At 33.2% G+C, this 17163-nt stretch overlaps 2 protein-coding genes across 4 annotated transcripts in view; one reads left to right on the top strand and one right to left on the bottom strand.

Moving 5' to 3' along the window:
* The first annotated feature begins 3413 nt into the window (after positions 1-3413).
* LOC120331929 (uncharacterized) lies at positions 3414-5795 on the top strand. The gene is made up of 4 exons (XM_039399109.2): positions 3414-3915; positions 4253-4352; positions 4801-4971; positions 5289-5795. The coding sequence occupies exons 1-4, from the start codon at positions 3696-3698 to the stop codon at positions 5515-5517; spliced, it is 720 nt and encodes a 239-aa protein (XP_039255043.2). The 5' UTR covers positions 3414-3695; the 3' UTR covers positions 5518-5795.
* Positions 5796-7043: 1248 nt separating this feature from the next.
* Positions 7044-17163, bottom strand: part of LOC120331417 (potassium voltage-gated channel subfamily KQT member 1-like) — a 32333-nt gene continuing 22213 nt past the window's right edge. For all 3 annotated transcript variants that reach the window (XM_078113861.1, XM_039398490.2, XM_039398493.2), the window contains exons 6-16: positions 16907-16985; positions 16419-16489; positions 15895-16014; positions 14435-14523; positions 13948-14058; positions 13620-13720; positions 12903-13148; positions 12334-12409; positions 9633-9768; positions 9104-9171; positions 7044-8661 (exon numbers count right to left, since the gene is read on the bottom strand). In XM_078113861.1, the coding sequence (XP_077969987.1) occupies positions 8578-8661; positions 9104-9171; positions 9633-9768; positions 12334-12409; positions 12903-13148; positions 13620-13720; positions 13948-14058; positions 14435-14523; positions 15895-16014; positions 16419-16489; positions 16907-16985 (1181 nt within the window). In that variant the 3' untranslated portion in view covers positions 7044-8577. The remainder of the gene's footprint in view (positions 8662-9103; positions 9172-9632; positions 9769-12333; positions 12410-12902; positions 13149-13619; positions 13721-13947; positions 14059-14434; positions 14524-15894; positions 16015-16418; positions 16490-16906; positions 16986-17163) is intronic.

Raw genomic sequence — 17163 nt, 5'->3', positions numbered from 1 at the left:
TTGAACTGTAGAATTAGTACTCCTTTTAACGTTAAGTCATCTAGAGCCCATTAAAATGTGTACTTTAAGTGCACATTTATCCGACTTGTTTTAATGGATTTCATCGTGTTGCTGAAACCTATTGAATGTTAAAAGCCGTCAACTTAAATCAACAACATGTATTGTTCTCTAATGTTAGGGCAGTCATTCCTTTTGCATAATTCAAATCTGTGTTAGATTTCCTTATATGTCATTTTACCAGACTTTTTTTAAACATTTTGGTTGGATTCGTTCACAACAACTCTCAAGCAAAATAGAAATATTTTATCATAAATTTGTTGGATATTCAAACGAATGTTTTGGCGCAAAATTTGATCACCCGATAATTTTTGAGGTAAAACAACGGACTGTGGAAGCGCAGAAAACTTAGGACACAATTGCAAATATTTGGATTTTTCGGTAGTGCATTTTTATCCTCAGCTAATATTTAAGCTATGTTGACTAGTCCAATAAACGTAGAGTGAAGTAAATTTTCGTCCTAATACAACAGCAACACTTTTCTATAATCCTACTTTGTGTCCAACAAGCTCTTATTTGCTAGTTAATTAAAAAACTGGCGTTATGCCATGATCAACATTTGAGCCCAATGATGCTATCAACAACAGATGCTGTCTATGTTTGGTGAGTGTTTTATACGTTGTTAATTAATTAAAGCGATCACTCGTGTGTCATAAAATCAGCAATAATTTTGATGCTATGATATGCTGTTCGTTTTACCTACAAGGGTTACCTTTATATTTATTATTACCACATTTTAGATTATATCTACTGTAACTAAAAAGCATACAGTTCATATTCGTTTCCAAGAATTTCATATTTTTTTTATGAGAATCGACTAACAATATACCTCACAACTCCTCCACGTACTTCCCTATGGATCTAGATTCTAGAAAATACTCGATCTCGTAGGTGCTATCTTACATGTCACCGTTTAATATTTGAATTAGGGGAGGATTGAATACAAGGTATAAAGTTATTTACTCTACTAGCATTCCTTGGTCGTTTTTGACGGTGGCATATTATTTACAGTAGGTAAATATTCCATAAATAACTTGCGTAGCGCCATGGCTATGATCTTTTTGAAATAGCGATAAAACCACCCTAAAAGAAAACTTTAAAGTAAATAGCACGAAGACCAAAAAACGACGATGTGTTATTGAATTATGGTTACAGCAAGACATCCGACAATAAAAGTCGTTAAAGTGTTACGTAAGTCGTAAATTCAAACGATCGTCCTCAAAAGAATTGACCGTGAAAATTAAAAAAAAAGGTAATTTACTACAATAAAAACATCGGTTTGTATCCTATTTCATTCTGGAATCATGACCATTATTCGAAATTTTAACTTTTTTTGTGTGTGTTTATCGTCATTATATATCCAATCTCCACTCAACCGAGCTTTTTGCTTAGATTTGACGTGAAAATTTTGTTTCATACAGAGCAACTGATATGTAATAATGTTGTTAACTATATTTCCACTGGCTGAATGATATTATTTTAGCGAAAGTAATATGATGAAAATAGTATGATGACATTTTTTTTAGATTACTGTTCATCTTATTACGTCTCGTTGCCTGCTTCATCCGCTGTGATGTAATTTAGATAGATTTCCACCAAACAACAATATTGTGTAATGTAAGAGATGTACCATGTACAACTGCAGGACATTTGCGCCTGCATTTCAACAGTCGCGAATTTCCGTGTTGACACTGTCCACTAAATTTATTGCATTTTGGGTGAGGGCATGTGATTCGAATCCGAGATTTTTAGCATACGACGATAGCATAATTAGGTCCAACCAAGGGCGAAGCCAAGAATATTTAAAAGGTTGGGGGTCTGACATTTCTAATTGCCAACTCAGACGCACAACTAGCGTGTCCGGGGGTTTATAAGAGTCTTGGTGGTGTACAATGCGTTTTAATATACGGAAAATTGCTATGTGTGATACAATCTCTGCCGTTACGATTCTTCACTTTTGTAACAGATATCTATGGTTCGCTTAACTAACTACTAGCGACACCTGCCATATAGATAAGTAGCTTTGAGTGTTTTACAGTCCAGGTTAGCGTTCACATTGCCGGGTATACTCAGCAAAAGGCTAACCTATGTTTGGGGAGACAGAGTTGAAGGTATGCCCACGACTTATTCCAAAAATGCGGGGATCAAACGAATTTGTAAACAAATTATAGACAAGCATTTGGCATTGCTGAAAAGGGGACTTTTTAAATAATATACAGCATATATATATATATATATAAATATATATATATAAGAAATTGGATTTGAACGAAAAAAGGTAATCCAATTTCCAAGAAGTTTTCCGATAATCGCTGAAAAATTGAAATGTGTGCACTTGATAACTGAATGAAATTTACTACAAATTCATAGGAAGAATTAACAAAGGGACGAAAGTCATATTAACACAAAATACTGTCCACCAAGTTTCGTAAGTTGCGTGCCAAATTCACAATAAAAATTTTAAGCACCTAACAGTTTACGCAGTCCTATTTCAATATTATTCTAGCTCAGATGTGTTCAGCCTTTTTCGCAGGCGGGCCAGATACCATAAACTGGGTAAAAACGTGGGCCGCACTTTCATTTAACATTGGCTTCCTATTAGTTGCAGGCACAAAATAGTTTCTTTTTGTAATTCGCTCCCCGCACACCATTCCTAATTGGCACTTCTCCGCGGGCCGCTCAATTTTTCTTGCGGGCCACATTTGGCCCGCGGGCCGCACTTTGCACACCACTGTTCTAGCCAATTATGAAAAACTTTGACTCAATTTGACAAATTCAAGCATGTTAAGATGTGATTTGGGGACAAGCTTGACAGATGAGCTGTGACACAACTATATTTAGATTGAAGACGACACAGCATATGTATGATAAGTTTCGCACAAGTCTGTAACACCGTAAAACATGGGGTTGTAAGTGAAGGAATAGTATAAACTAATAGTACAGGTATATGTGCAAATATGCCTAAATCTGTAGATTTTCTGGTAGAATCATCACACTTGCTTTTTGTCCATAATATTTGTCCATATACCAAGAATGGTAACCCAACAATACTCTTGAAAACAATAAGCAAATTAAACATACTATTTATGAGGGTTACTCATTTTGGAAATACAATCAAATTTTAAACCGAGCAAAATGGTAATTAAATATACAATTTTCTTGAAAGCGTAACCGCACACCGTTTACAAAGCGGTTGAACAAAACGACTGTTTCAATATAGATATCCGATGACAGAGGTATCCATTATTCCAATGCTTACACATGTCGTTAAAATCCACCATTCCACGCCTTTGGTGTGCATTGATATCCTAACAAAGGGTTAGGTTAAGCTATAGCTGTGCTGGTCATTGGTTAGATGTTCATTGGATTAATAGTCAGGAATAATACAATAGAAATTGGAGTGATTCCGACACTGGGTGATCGAAACCTTGCTAAATTATAAGAAAATATGCCAACATGTAATAAAGGTTGTAGTCCGATATTTACCTATAAACTGTATTCAAATAGCCAACGAGGTAACAAATAACGAGTCAGAAATTCAATCGTTTCGTTGTGCCGGTAGTCTACTTTCCTTCAGACATTTATTCTAAAAACTAGTATTTTAGTATTACAGAATCACAACTTCTTTTATTGTAGCAATGGAAAAATTAACTGTTCCAAGTTGTGTTCAATTTCATGGGACTGGCAGTCTAACTACAGGTTCTGGCGATCAACTCTATATCGATAAAACAACAAAGAACTGGAGGAGATGGGTTTATCATAAGCAACACAAAAAGATACCGGACCTATGTGTTGATAATTATGGGAACAGAAGACTGATTGAGAAAATTGAAAGTACAGGAATAGCAATTTCTTCAGGTAAAGTGAGGACAGCAGTTTTTGCAATTTATTATTACGAATAGAGATGGCTATATAATCTAATTGTCATTTGAATAGCTTCTTTTGTATAGGGGTATTGTACTGCTCTACAAAGAGCCGTTTTGAATTTGAAGTTTTCACATATTGATTTAGAATTTAGAAAATTACATTTGAATTTGGTACATATGAAATTTTTCGGGCGAAAGGCATCATTTTTGTGGCGATGCAGTGTTTTTATAATAATTTTATCTGTGTATACCGAATGTGGTAAATTGAGAACTATTTCTCGTATAAATTTAAACTGAAGAAATAAATATAGATGATTATTATATTCTAGATTACAAACATCTGGCTGCTGAACAATTTCAACATGCCATGAAAGAAGCTAGTATTCAACTTGAAAACCCCAGATCAGACAGCGCAGATGCATTAGACAGGTAAATAAACTTGATTGAAAGTCTGTTAAAAAGTAGAAAAAATTAAACAGTAACTATAATATAGCCCCAGTTTTTTCTTATTTATTATACATGTCTTTGGATAAGGCTCACTTTACTCGTACAGCGTATTCTTTTGGCCAGTAACTCCAAAAATTGTTCAGTCTCCGTTGCAAGTAAATGGTCATAAAATCAGAGACATTATATTGCTACACTGCTGTAATAGATTCGATCCAACCGTAATGCTGTGTACCACTTCACACAACTCATCATTCAGTATTTCTAAGCCAGCACATTTTCTATGCGAGAAAAAATCCCCTGACAGAAATATGTGAGCGGGATTATCTTATTTCTCTCGAGAACGAAAAAATTCATCTGGTTATTCCAAGACTCGATTACTTACTTATTAATATAATTTATATTATTTATCTGCCAAATGCTCTTTGAACAGGCTTGGCGAAATTTGTCTCAAAGCAAACCAATGGGGAAAAGCAATAACATGTTTTGAATATTCACTTCATATGAGAAAACTAATGTTCGGAGAAGACACAATCCATGAAAAAACATTGCAGTCGTTAGTATATCTTGGCACTGCTTGGGCGGAATATGAAAATATTCACAGGTATAAAATTGCTTTGTATAAATGGGGCTTTTGTTACTGAATAAACCAAATGTTAAGATTTAGTTAAGGCTGTAACGAAAACCAAGTGGCAATATTTTCTAACACGTACAGTCAGAACAAAAAACTGTTGTTGACTAGAAATTCGAAATTTATTTAAGTAATTTATGTCCTTCCATGCAGAATACTCTTTTTTATACAGCTTTGAATTAAATATATAATTTAATGCCTATCTGCATTGAATTGTTTTTGCAATAAATTTCATGTTTGGACAGTTGTATTACAGTATCGCCTAATATGCGCTTTCCTATTTATTGCAGGTCGATAATAGTGTTTGAAAAAGCTCTAGAAATGGCTAAATCTTTGGCTAGAAAAGGTCCGGGACGAGATGAAAGAGTCGCGGAGATACTTCATAATTTAGGATGCTGTTGGGAACGACTACATGAGCATCATACTGCTCTTTCTTGTTACGAAAAATCAGAGAAAATAAGAAGAAGAATCCTGACCCCAACTGTTTGTCAGCAACCTCGAGTAAACTTTCTTAATTAGAAAACTTATGGCCTCATCAGAATCGCTATTGCTTTATATTGACAACTGCCAAGCGTAATTTTCCAACCACGTGAAGAGACATACAAATTTGAAGTTGTACACGCTGTTTCTAAATTGTCATATATACGTAAGGCCTCGAATCTGTATTTACAGGCCCCATTATACTCCACGGTATTTCAAGATAATTAGCGACTCCAATGTCTTAGTCAACGTCCAAAAATCAACATTTTTAAATCGAATTGCTTTTTGTGCACGTCAACTTACATTTTTCATTTAGCTATAATAACTCTAGTGAATTATTTGTACCAATATTTTTTATAAAATATATGCTACATTTTGATTTATCACGTGTGATGCATATTTTAGCTCGGAGCAAATCTCAAGGGGAACCGCCTCTCAAACATTCTGAGTACGTATTGATCTAATTGTAATTTTTGAGAAGTAATTGCCTGTATATAACATTTTATGACTGAAAGTCAGTTTAATATGTCCAAGTATATAGTAGAATGCGGCACAAGCATGAAAAAGCATGCTACGAGAAATATCGCATTATTTGCTAAAAAAAAAACAAAAGCATGTCGATGTCATAAACTAAAGTATTTTTCATTTCAGAAACTCTAAGACAATGAATGAAACTTGATATCTTGCGGTCCAAAGTTTTTTCCATATTGGTAGTTCAAACTGTTTCACATTGAACGTTGATATAAACACAAGCTAACTCAAAACTAACATGGTGTGTGTAAAGAAAGAAATCTATTTGTCCGAAGAGGAGCCACGTCATAGGAGGCAGAAAAATGTATTAAATATTGTCAAAATATCGAAACCAATATTATACTGCAAAAGATAACACTCTGTCGAAGGGTTCCTATTAGAAGCACAGGGAGCACATCGTACCCGGTTCATCCGTTGTATCGATTTGACCGATATCGTGAAAATTATTTAATACCGATACTTAGGTTTAACATATTATGTCACGTTTTAGACGAAATAGTCGCGATTTTGACAAGTTATCCCACCCTTAAAACTAAAATGTCCCGGTCATGCAGTATGGTAGTCAGAATTTTATTTCAATTATAAAAAAAAAATTGCGAAGGCAGCTCATTTGAAACTGATTTGCGACTCACTTCAGTAGTTCAGTGGGAGACAAAGAGATTTAAAATGTTGTTAGACATATTTATTCTATTCTTAATACGCCAATTTAAAATCGAACGTTAGCTGTGCTGCTGTTATTAGATTATTCAAAATGCCGGAGAGAAAATACACGTTTGTCAATGATTAGAATACTACTGAGCTTAGAAATCTAACCAAGGTTTGTCCAATCTCCGTTTTTTTTGTTCCATATATATGGTAAGCCTACCAATACTCGGATATAGATGGCGTATGCAATGTACTGAAAACGTCGTCTGTTATTTCGCAGCAATGCACCACGTCGTCTGTCAATTCGCAGTAATGTACCACGTTGTCTGTTAATTCGCAGCAATTCACCACGTCGTCTGTTAATTCGCAGAAATGTACTCCATTCCGCATTTGATATTTCAGTAAAACTTCGATAAGGCCAGAGCTTTATTTGTGCAAATACTGCTAATTATTGATAGGTCAAATTAACAATAAAATTCAAGTATAAAGAAACTTTTTGAATAAAAATATTTTATAACAAAAAAAAGCAAAAACAGTTTAAAATTGCAACAATATTTGCTTCAACTATAATGCACCATTTATTGCGCCTAAAATGATGAGTCGTGCTACTTCTGCTAACAATATATACAAAAAATGAATGCAATTACACCAGTTACACTATTAGCGCCTTGAAAAATTCCATTACTGTACAAATGATTTACTACATCGACCAATAGGCAATTTAGTTTGATGTTTAGCATGTCCTCAAAGTTTCTCTTATGATTAGTGAAGTTGCGTGCACCGCAAAATTTTAGCAACGCCAAGAAACAATCAAAACAGAACATATTCGCATAATTTCTTTCATATTGATAATTCGAATACTTATACAATTTTCAACAGCTTTGTGAACTTTTGGTGATCAGAACAGTAGAAATAATATTGCTAATATTGTAGCAGTATGATTGAATAAAAAAAGATATAAAATATAGAGCGCGTTGCTAGGTGATTGAGTACGAATTCGAAGTTTCGAACTAATAAATAAATATTAAATTGTAAATAAATATCCAGGTCAGTTATAATATAAATTAAATACTACATTTTAAATATTATCATATTTAATTCTATTAGAATGCTTGTATCGAATATATTCGTAATAATACATTGTCGATGACGTAACAATCAGTTTAGATATTTTCATTGTGATAAAATAATTAGTATTAAATTTGACGTTTTCTTCAACATGAATAGAATGAAATACAACTTATTTAAATCTACCGTAATATATATTAATTATTATTGCAAAAAATCGAATCATTTTATCTTCTTTATAAGTGATCACTACAGAAATGAATAACGTAATATTGTTTTTGTTTATCCACCTTATCTAAAAATATTACTTTTATTAAAATATTTGCCGGAAGTTCAAAGCTGTTCTATTCAACTTGGAACAGATAAAACTAATCATAAAACGTTTTCATCTATATCTACTTTGTTATTGAAATAAATATTATATCATAAATTAATTATAAGGTTTTATATTGCGGGATTGGCAGCGGAGAGAGAATGTAGGGCCAAATTTGTCATGATGTGTTTACAATTGGAATCATTGGATAAACTGGTGGACTGGTTAATGCAACACTTAGTCAAGACTGATGACAGTAAATCAAAGTAAGAAATTAAATATTACGTCAAGATTTTTGGTTGCAGTGTGCTAAATAAATTGATAATTTATAGTTTTGCAGATATAGTTACAATGGTAACGACTACCATATTGTATTGTTTATGACATCGACTTCCATTCTTCAGTTTTAAAACCGCCCCCTTGTTGCTTGGTATTGACGTGGAACATTCTGTCATTTCCTTCGATGCGTAACAGCATTTCATATCACAAGAATAGAGTTTTCTGCAATGGCACAGAAAAAAAGTGCACCATGTGATTTCTGTTCAGGTTTTTTTGGCTGATTTTGGTTCCAGTACTGGAGGCAATCTTCTCAGTAATTCGTCCAACTTGATTTCTATTGTGTCAACCTGTGAAAATGAGTGTAATTGTAAACAAGAGAGTTATGCTTATGGACACGAAAGCCATAACAAAGTAGCACGGGTATCTGTCACAGTTGAATACTGACACCACAGTCTGCACGTCTTCGCATGACCACCAGAACGAAACGAACGCGGAACTGCCACAAGGTGCGCAATTTTTAATTTTGATGACGTCATTGCAAACAAAAAACGAATCCTATAAAGTCCACAGAAATGAATATGAAAGAAAATATATTTGCATTTCAAACGAATAAGTAAAACGCTAATGGGATATTTGAAAACTGTTTTGCCTCCAACTTCTGGCAAAAATTTATTAACTCTTTGAATGCTCTCCGATATCTTATATTCTGGGTTAGAAAATGGGGAATGACCTTGACCCACGGAGCGAACGAGCTAATTATTGAGCGAAATAATCCCTGTATTATTCTACCTTTTGCTCGAGTCTTCGTAGACGAAATCCGGCTGTCACACGTTGGCGATCCTGTCCCAAATCGGATTCTGTAAAGTTTGAAGTATAGAAATATTACATACATAAAATGAATTTTAAGAGGGTATAAAAGGCAAAGAATTCAGCACTTATTAGTATAATATTATATACCAACAGCATCCTTATCCTTTTTGCATAGCATCCACATTAATTAATATACAATTTTTTATAAAAAAAAAAGTGGAAACACCAGACATTATCTATCTTCAATTAACGGAAAAGTGTTATATATAATCAAATATTACTGTAGACTTATTTATAAGTGTACAATTCATGACTGAATGAAACGTAGTTGGCACCATGTGATAGATTGTACGATAATTCTCAATAAATGACAAAAATGCAAATTTGATGATAAGCTTCTTGAATAGAAAAAATTGCAATGTTTAACTGGAACAATAGTTTCGTTTCAAAGTTATATTAATTAAAGTGTTTGGAGAGTGGTCACTGTGAAATAGATTTTGAATCTTACCATCAACAAACGAAGCTGGCTTCCCTAAGGTTTGATCCAATCTCCTTTGTAATTCTTTCAACCGCACAGTTATGTTAACGTAACCATGAGAATATTGTTCGAATACGTCCCTTACATCGTAAGGTTTTCGACATTGCTGAAACAAAATAGAAATGGAGGGATATTATTTATTATAGCCAAGAAATAGATGAAACTCTGGAATATACTTTTTTTTTTAATTTTTTTTTTTTTTCACTTTTTTTCACCACACTGAAAATAGACTTTATGCGAACAATATGATGAAGAAACGTGAATATGACATTTTGGGATGAAGGGAGGGGCGATAAACCAATACTAGTCAACGAACAGTGACATTCGTGATTAAGTCTAACAGCAATCAATAACAAAAAGGGGAACAAGTCAAACATTATACCAAAAGTTTACATCGAAAAAAACAAGCAAGGTAGCCGCAAGAACGGCATTTTAAAGACACAGCAACACTAAATACAGTATGCCAGTAAGGTAGTAACAAAGGACATTGTTTAGCTTGCTCTTAGGGGCGCTACCCTGGTAAAACACCGCTAAATATAAAAACATTGTTGCTTCCTATTTCCATGTTTAAAAATTTCTAGTAATCTAGGCCCGATAAATAACACGAAAATGAAATGAAAAATATCTAGTGTCAGACTTTTTATGTGTGAATCCATTAACCATCGTTGACAAAAATTGAGGCAAAAATACATCCACGGTTCAGAGCCAATTTATCATCATTTATTCTGCCACGATAAACCATAATGAGGTCAAAACATGAAATATGCATATGCTCTTGACAATGACATTTAACGCTGAGAAATAAAAGGGTATTTATATTCAAATTAGCTTGTTGGTAGAGAATGATTTTACATATACCGTCGGTACACTGACAGTCTGACACATCAAAGAATAATGTACTGGTAGTATTTTTTTCATATTCGTCTATCATCTTCTTTGCTGCTTTAGTTTTCAAATTAATTAAAGAGTGTTTATAAAATGGAGCCTATTGCGTAGTGTAACATGAACATGTAACTCCCGTCACACCCAAGATATAAATTCGCTCGGTTGCAGTTTTGAACACGAAATAAAAACATGAATCGCTTGTGAAAGTGTTTTTGTTGCTATCGTTGGTATTTGGACAGAAAACTACAAGACGACTTGATTGGGCAAATCAATCCGGTAAAGCCACTAGTAGCATTTAGGACGGTATTGTTTTTTTTTATTTCATACTTTTGCTGGGCTGCCGCAGGCAGGTTAACCAAATTTCCAGGAGATGCGTGATTGGAGTTTGTCACAGAAATAATCCTAATTTTCTTTAAGCGAATACCGTTTGAATCTCATCAATTTCAATGAAATTTCGAAATAAGATCGTGAATATTCCTATATTTCTAGAAATACAACTATATATTAGTTTGTCAACATCGTGTTAACGATTTTTCCTTCTTACCATTTAATATCTTACAACTTTTTTCTTAAGACCACTCAGTTTTCACACACAGGCTTAGGGACTTAACTGACAAGAGGGGTGTGTAATCTAAAACTAATGACTGAATCAGAACATTAATCAGTTGAACTATAGGCTTTCTTTTTATGTGTACTATATAATTGAAAATTATTGTGCTTCATCTATGCTCCGTCTGACACTAAATGCTTATGGGAATCAGTACTTGTTAATTAACACCTAATTGAGTTTGTCTTGCTAATTGCCCTGAAACTCTTATCGAAAGTTTGGAATTGTGAATGTTAGCAGTTTGATTAGTCTTTGCCAACTTTTTAGTAGCTTCTTGATATAAGATCTGTATGTGAAAATCTCAAATTGTTTCGTGCCTAGAAACCACATACAGGAGCCCAACACGTAAACCCCACCAGATGTTGTGATAACCAAAGCAAATCGCATAATTAGAGATTTTCATACAGATTTCTTTCATCCGGTAAAACAACATTATCACATTTTAACTAATGAATTATTAATGACAAGCACGAAAAGGTGCATGTTACAACTTAAAAAAATATTCATTTTTATGTAAGATAATATAAAAAGATAACTATATTTGTCACGTCTAAAAATTTTCATGATCAACTTAATAACAGAGTAGTTTGATTTTTTATTTTTACTATCAAACGGTAATGATCACAAAAACATAACTGTGCTATAGGCCCGTTACCCATTAAGTATACAATTGTTAAACTGAAAACTTGTTCCTCTGTTTAGCGAGTCTTTTATATACAGAAAATTTTTCTCCAGCTGATAACTAATCCCAGAGGAACAACATTTCACAATACACTCAATATAGCAAATGAACTGGAATAAGTTCACCAAGGTGTTCATAATATGATTCAACTAGCAAGAAGGTTTCGTAAGATTTCTCCAGTTTTGCATTAAAATATGGTCGCATTATGGATTTTAAATCTAATGGTTTATAAAGAAGAAAGGGTGACATTTTATTAAATCTAAAGACACCAAGAATAAATATCGGATCAAATTAACGGCCAAAAAATATTTGCTATAGCTGTATGGAGTCGATGAGCGAAGCCCGAAATAAAAATATAAAGGACCTCCTGAAGTATGCGCAACAAGATGGCGCACAACCTGAACTCAGGTTGTGTACCAGGTTATGTTCAGGTTATGCGACATCTTGGTGCGCATACTTCAGGAGTACCAATATAAATACTGAGTTATTTTACATACATGAAACTCTTTCTTCCTGACTAGAAATATCAACACTCGTAAGGCTCTGACAACGTTCTTGTAGGATTTCGGCAAACTAGAAAATACAAACAGTAAAAAGCACCATTAAGTATTGTCTACTCAGCATATTCCCCATTTTTTTTTTCATTTTTCCAAATTTAGGGGGTGATATTTCAGGGTATATCTTATGTTGTTAGTAATTAACCTATGTGTAACTTATAAACAAATTGTTATATATTTCACTGATCATCTGCACCGGTATATAGGTCACTTTCTGGATATTCGAATACAATTTTGTTTACGTTAAGACTTAGAGTGTGATGTGAAATGTTAGGGGGGTGTTGACCCTCTATATATTGGGGTACGGAAATCACTTCAACTACAAAATATAATGAGCTAACAACTGAGTATGTGGTAAAAGCAAGTCACGAATCATTGTAGGAAAATATTGCCTAAAATATTGTTAGAAAAGTTGAAATTGTATAGCTTCGTTGCCATTTTAACAAATTCCCAAGCAATACAATTGATCCGAATTGATTAGTAATTTTTTTTTTTTTTCAGGGTTTTACCTTGAACTTTCATGATCATTATTTGTAATAACTTCGTCGATAACGTCATTCCAGCTTGAAGGAGACGTAGGCTTAGCTACCGTTAATTTGTCTCCCATCATTTTTGATTTGTGATGATCCTTTTTTGCCGATTTAGCTAACCGAGATGATGAAAGAGTTGAATCATTTCTGTTTCGTGTGGGTAATGCATACAACTTCCATGTCGCTTTACATCTCGAACCACGTCTTATTGAATAGCATCGCCATCTAAAATATGCATTCAGTTATTTTTTGCAAAAAGATTCAAATTTCTAGCACGTCATCAAAATTACATAGTGCAGATATAATATATATATATATTTTTTTTGCAAACTTTGGAAATACAGAAATAGTCTTTTTTTTGTTTGTTTTTTGACAAATTATACAATCTTCGGAAAAAGTTTTGCCACAATTTGCCTAAATTTTTATTATACAACATTTGTTATATCAAGTAACTAGGTGGCCTTATCATATTAATATGACTGGAAGGCAAATTTTGATTAGTATATTCAAATATTCCACCGCTGTTGTGTAAATAAATAAACATTGAAAAAATATTTGCTTTTTGCGTACATAGATCAAAATATTTTTAAACTTCGGTTAAAATTCAGAGAAAAATGGTTTCTCGTTTCAAAACTATTTATTAATTAACATCAGTACAATAAAAAAAACAATTTCCTAATTAATTAATAAACTCACACAGCTTGAATAAAACTTGCAGCAGCCGGTATTTGTCTGTTAAATTGCTTTTGTCTTTGTTTTTGTTGTACTTTTAAGGCAAACCCGGAACCCAGAATACCCTGAATAAAAAACAATACAACACATTGTGATTAGATATACTGAAGGCACTCAAGATGACTGTACCATGGCAAGAATAAATTTACAGATAGTATCCCGAGTGATCAAATTGAAACTTAGTTAGTATACTTAGCTGCAGATTGATATATGATAACTAAGACATGAGAAACCGAATGAAAATTAATCTTATATGATGCAGTAATGACCAAGTATATTTGCTCTTACTTACGGCAGGTAAGGCAAAAAAAGAAATTGCAAAAATTGAAAAGCAGGAAGCAACCACTTTTCCGAGCCATGTTTTTGGAACGAAATCACCGTAGCCTATCGTTGTGACCGTCACCTGAAATATAAATACAAATTATTTTATCAAAACATGCAATAAAAATAACGATCGGTATTTATATTCACACTTTCTACGTTAAATACAAGATATAGGAGTTTTTCGTACCCGAATTAAACTAAGTATTCCTTTTCAATTTGCTATTCCAAAAAATCCGATTAGTCCGATATTTTGTTGCATAATTCTCAATTCAGGATGAGTACACTTAGGCTTTCTACCATGTCAAAACTTGATATGGACACAGTTGTTTCACCCACAAAACTGTATTTTGTTGGTGATACAAACATATGCAATTTTACATTGCTTATCATATAACAATCAATAGTAATTTCTGATATATATATCAAAATTAATCAGTTATATAATTAGAACTCACCACTCCCCACCACAGTGCATCAGCGTAATTTTCAAACCTACTTCCTTGCTCGATTTTATAACTTCGATTTCCAATTTCAATTGAAGTAACTAGTATAGAAATTAGGTGATGTTATTTCGAGAGCTATACAAATCAAATTACCTATTTCCGTATTTGATGGTTGTGGATGACGTAATAACATGATTAAGTTCGTCTTTTATTAATAATTAAGTTATCTTTCCCCCCATCACTAAAGTAGTGAATTGGTATAATCGATTTTATCCTACTTGATTATACTATTTACTACCATGTGCAGATGAAACTTTTTCAATGTGACTGTTTTCTGATCTGATATTTTTATTTCTTTTGAAGTTTCAAGTTGTGTGGGGTTATTTACAAGTCAGCTTCAATTATGTGGTTGTAACACAATACATAAATGTATGAAAAACAGGTGCATATAACATATATGAACACGAAACCCAAATGATTGAAATAGCCACCAAAATTTCAGCTAAATTTCAAACCAAGTATAAAAAAACTAACATTTTACAGTATTCTCACTGCTTGCCTAATATATGTATGAGGCATGTGCATATAAACAAAATGGTGGCATTTCAGAGTTCCTAATATTTTTAGTTATCTCATGTTAAAATAGGAACGACTTATCTGGCAACGTGATCTTGGTTAAGATGCCATTTCTCATCAAATCCGGGAGCATGAACTTTACAGCGTCAATTATAAAGTTGTAAAATAACGTCAAAGGGCTACTCATTTATATTTATGTGAGGGCGTGTTTTAATTCACCACTGCCAAAACAGCCTCGTTTGACTAAGATATCCAATGTTTTTGTTTTATGTTATTATAGGTGGAATTTCTAAATAATATCCATATTTAATTCAAACTTAGAATGCTACAAAGCTTTTAATAAGAGATTGTAGTAAAATATAGTGCGTTGTCGGTCTAGTTTGGCGAATATGTTGAAGATTGTAACGATTCAGCAAAAAATAGTACATTGTTCTCTCCATCCATGATTGACATAACTTTGTTCAAATTTTTTTTTTTTAAATAAATTTATGACGACTTGAAAATGTTCAGAGTTGGGAGAAAAATTTTCTAGGCGGACTTTATTTCTTAAAATACCGAAATCTACCGGGAATAATAGGATTCATGTTCCAGGTATATATTGCTGTTTTGTTTTGAAGTGTTCACTCATACTAGTATTCTGTACAAAATGTCAAGGGAATAGGGAAGGACAAGAATTTGACACAAAACTCATTTCTCCTTTTAGCTAATGCTTTGTGCATTTCTTACTTCTAACATCGTTTACAATGTTTAGAAACCATGTGACATACAACAAATCTCAAAAAACTAAAACAACCCCAATGTTACATAGCTGAAACGTTTGCAAATATTTACTACGTTTGTTGGTTTAATGGCTATTTTTTAAATTTAGATAAGTATAATAATAACAAAACACTTACTGTTATCACTTTTATCAGGTTTCTCCGCAAGATAGACAAAATATGAAGATAATATAAGCGCAAGAAATCCAATATATAAAGTTGTTATTAATTCTTGTCTGTGAATGTAAACGACACTTCCTGGAAGTAAATATAAATATGGTATTTCAGATTGATTGATTTTTTTTTATAGCAAAAAAATAATTTAAAAGGAGACAGGATCGAAAGATTTAGAGATTAATATTGTTATGATTATCGTATAAGGCTCAGCTGGTCTGAAAAAGCAGCCGCGAAAGCATATCGATCTGTTGATGTTGATATGCCTTGCGGTAAATAAATTTATCTAAATCTATTACATTCATATAACACTTCTACAAATTGCACAATAAAATCTGTTATCAAGAGTCTAAACCGCTAATACAAACGCTATATTCAACTATATTCGATAGGTTCGTGGCCCGCCAGCCTGAAAATGTCTCTGTGGCCCAGCAGTGGGCCATGGCCCACTGGTTGAGAACCAGTGGTCTAGATAGACAATATATTACCTAATAGTCTCCACGTTCCTCCTTGTCTATCCATATGCAACATTCTTAATATTTGAAGAAATCGTATCCCCCTGAAAGAATTGTGTATATATTCTTAGTACATTAACAAAAATTATTTACAATTAAACAAGCAAGGCAAGAAAGAAATATCGGTGCTCCTGAAGTATGCGCACCAAGATGTCGCATAACCTGAACCCTAACCTGGTACACAACCGAGTTCGTTCAGGTTGTGCGCCATCTTGATGCGCATACTTCAGGAGGTCCGAAATATCCATTTACCAGTGAGTGACCATCAGTCGAACACTGTTCTGTCACATTCTGAACAAACGTTAAAAATTGTGTTTGAAGGCAGAGGCTGCTAAAGTGATAGAAAACACATCTGAAGTTATGTAGTATATCAGGGGAGCAGCAAGCCAGTTTGATAATATATTCCACAATTTGGAAAAAAAACAGTATTAATAATATATGAAGGCAATCAACCCACCCACCTTATAGCTGAGGTTGCAAAAACATTTCCATTTTGACTGAATAATAAAACCACAGTGGAGGCAATAACAACAAATAAATCTGAAAAGCAAATTTTGTTTGTGTTATTGCACAGTATAAAAATTTAAACAAAATCAAGATTTCGACATTTGGAAGATTTTGATTGTGTGAAGGGGATTCCACACGGTATAAATATTTTTTGCGCATAGGATGAAATAATGGTGAGCATACAAAAGTAAGAAAAGTGAACACTGAACCA

This window comes from Styela clava, chromosome 6, assembly GCF_964204865.1.
Source record: "Styela clava chromosome 6, kaStyClav1.hap1.2, whole genome shotgun sequence".
Lineage (NCBI taxonomy): Eukaryota > Metazoa > Chordata > Ascidiacea > Stolidobranchia > Styelidae > Styela > Styela clava.
The sequence above is the reverse complement of the archived record's forward strand: the minus strand, read 5'-3'. Positions and strand labels throughout refer to the sequence as shown.

Excerpts from the sequence above, each read along its gene's own strand:
- LOC120331929 (XM_039399109.2), top strand. The coding sequence starts at position 3,696 with ATGGAAAAATTAACTGTTCCAAGTTGTGTTCAATTTCATGGGACTGGC. Across the intron at positions 3,916-4,252 it reads AGGAATAGCAATTTCTTCAG|ATTACAAACATCTGGCTGCT; the intron begins GTAAAGTGAGGA and ends ATTATATTCTAG. Across the intron at positions 4,972-5,288 it reads GAATATGAAAATATTCACAG|GTCGATAATAGTGTTTGAAA; the intron begins GTATAAAATTGC and ends TATTTATTGCAG.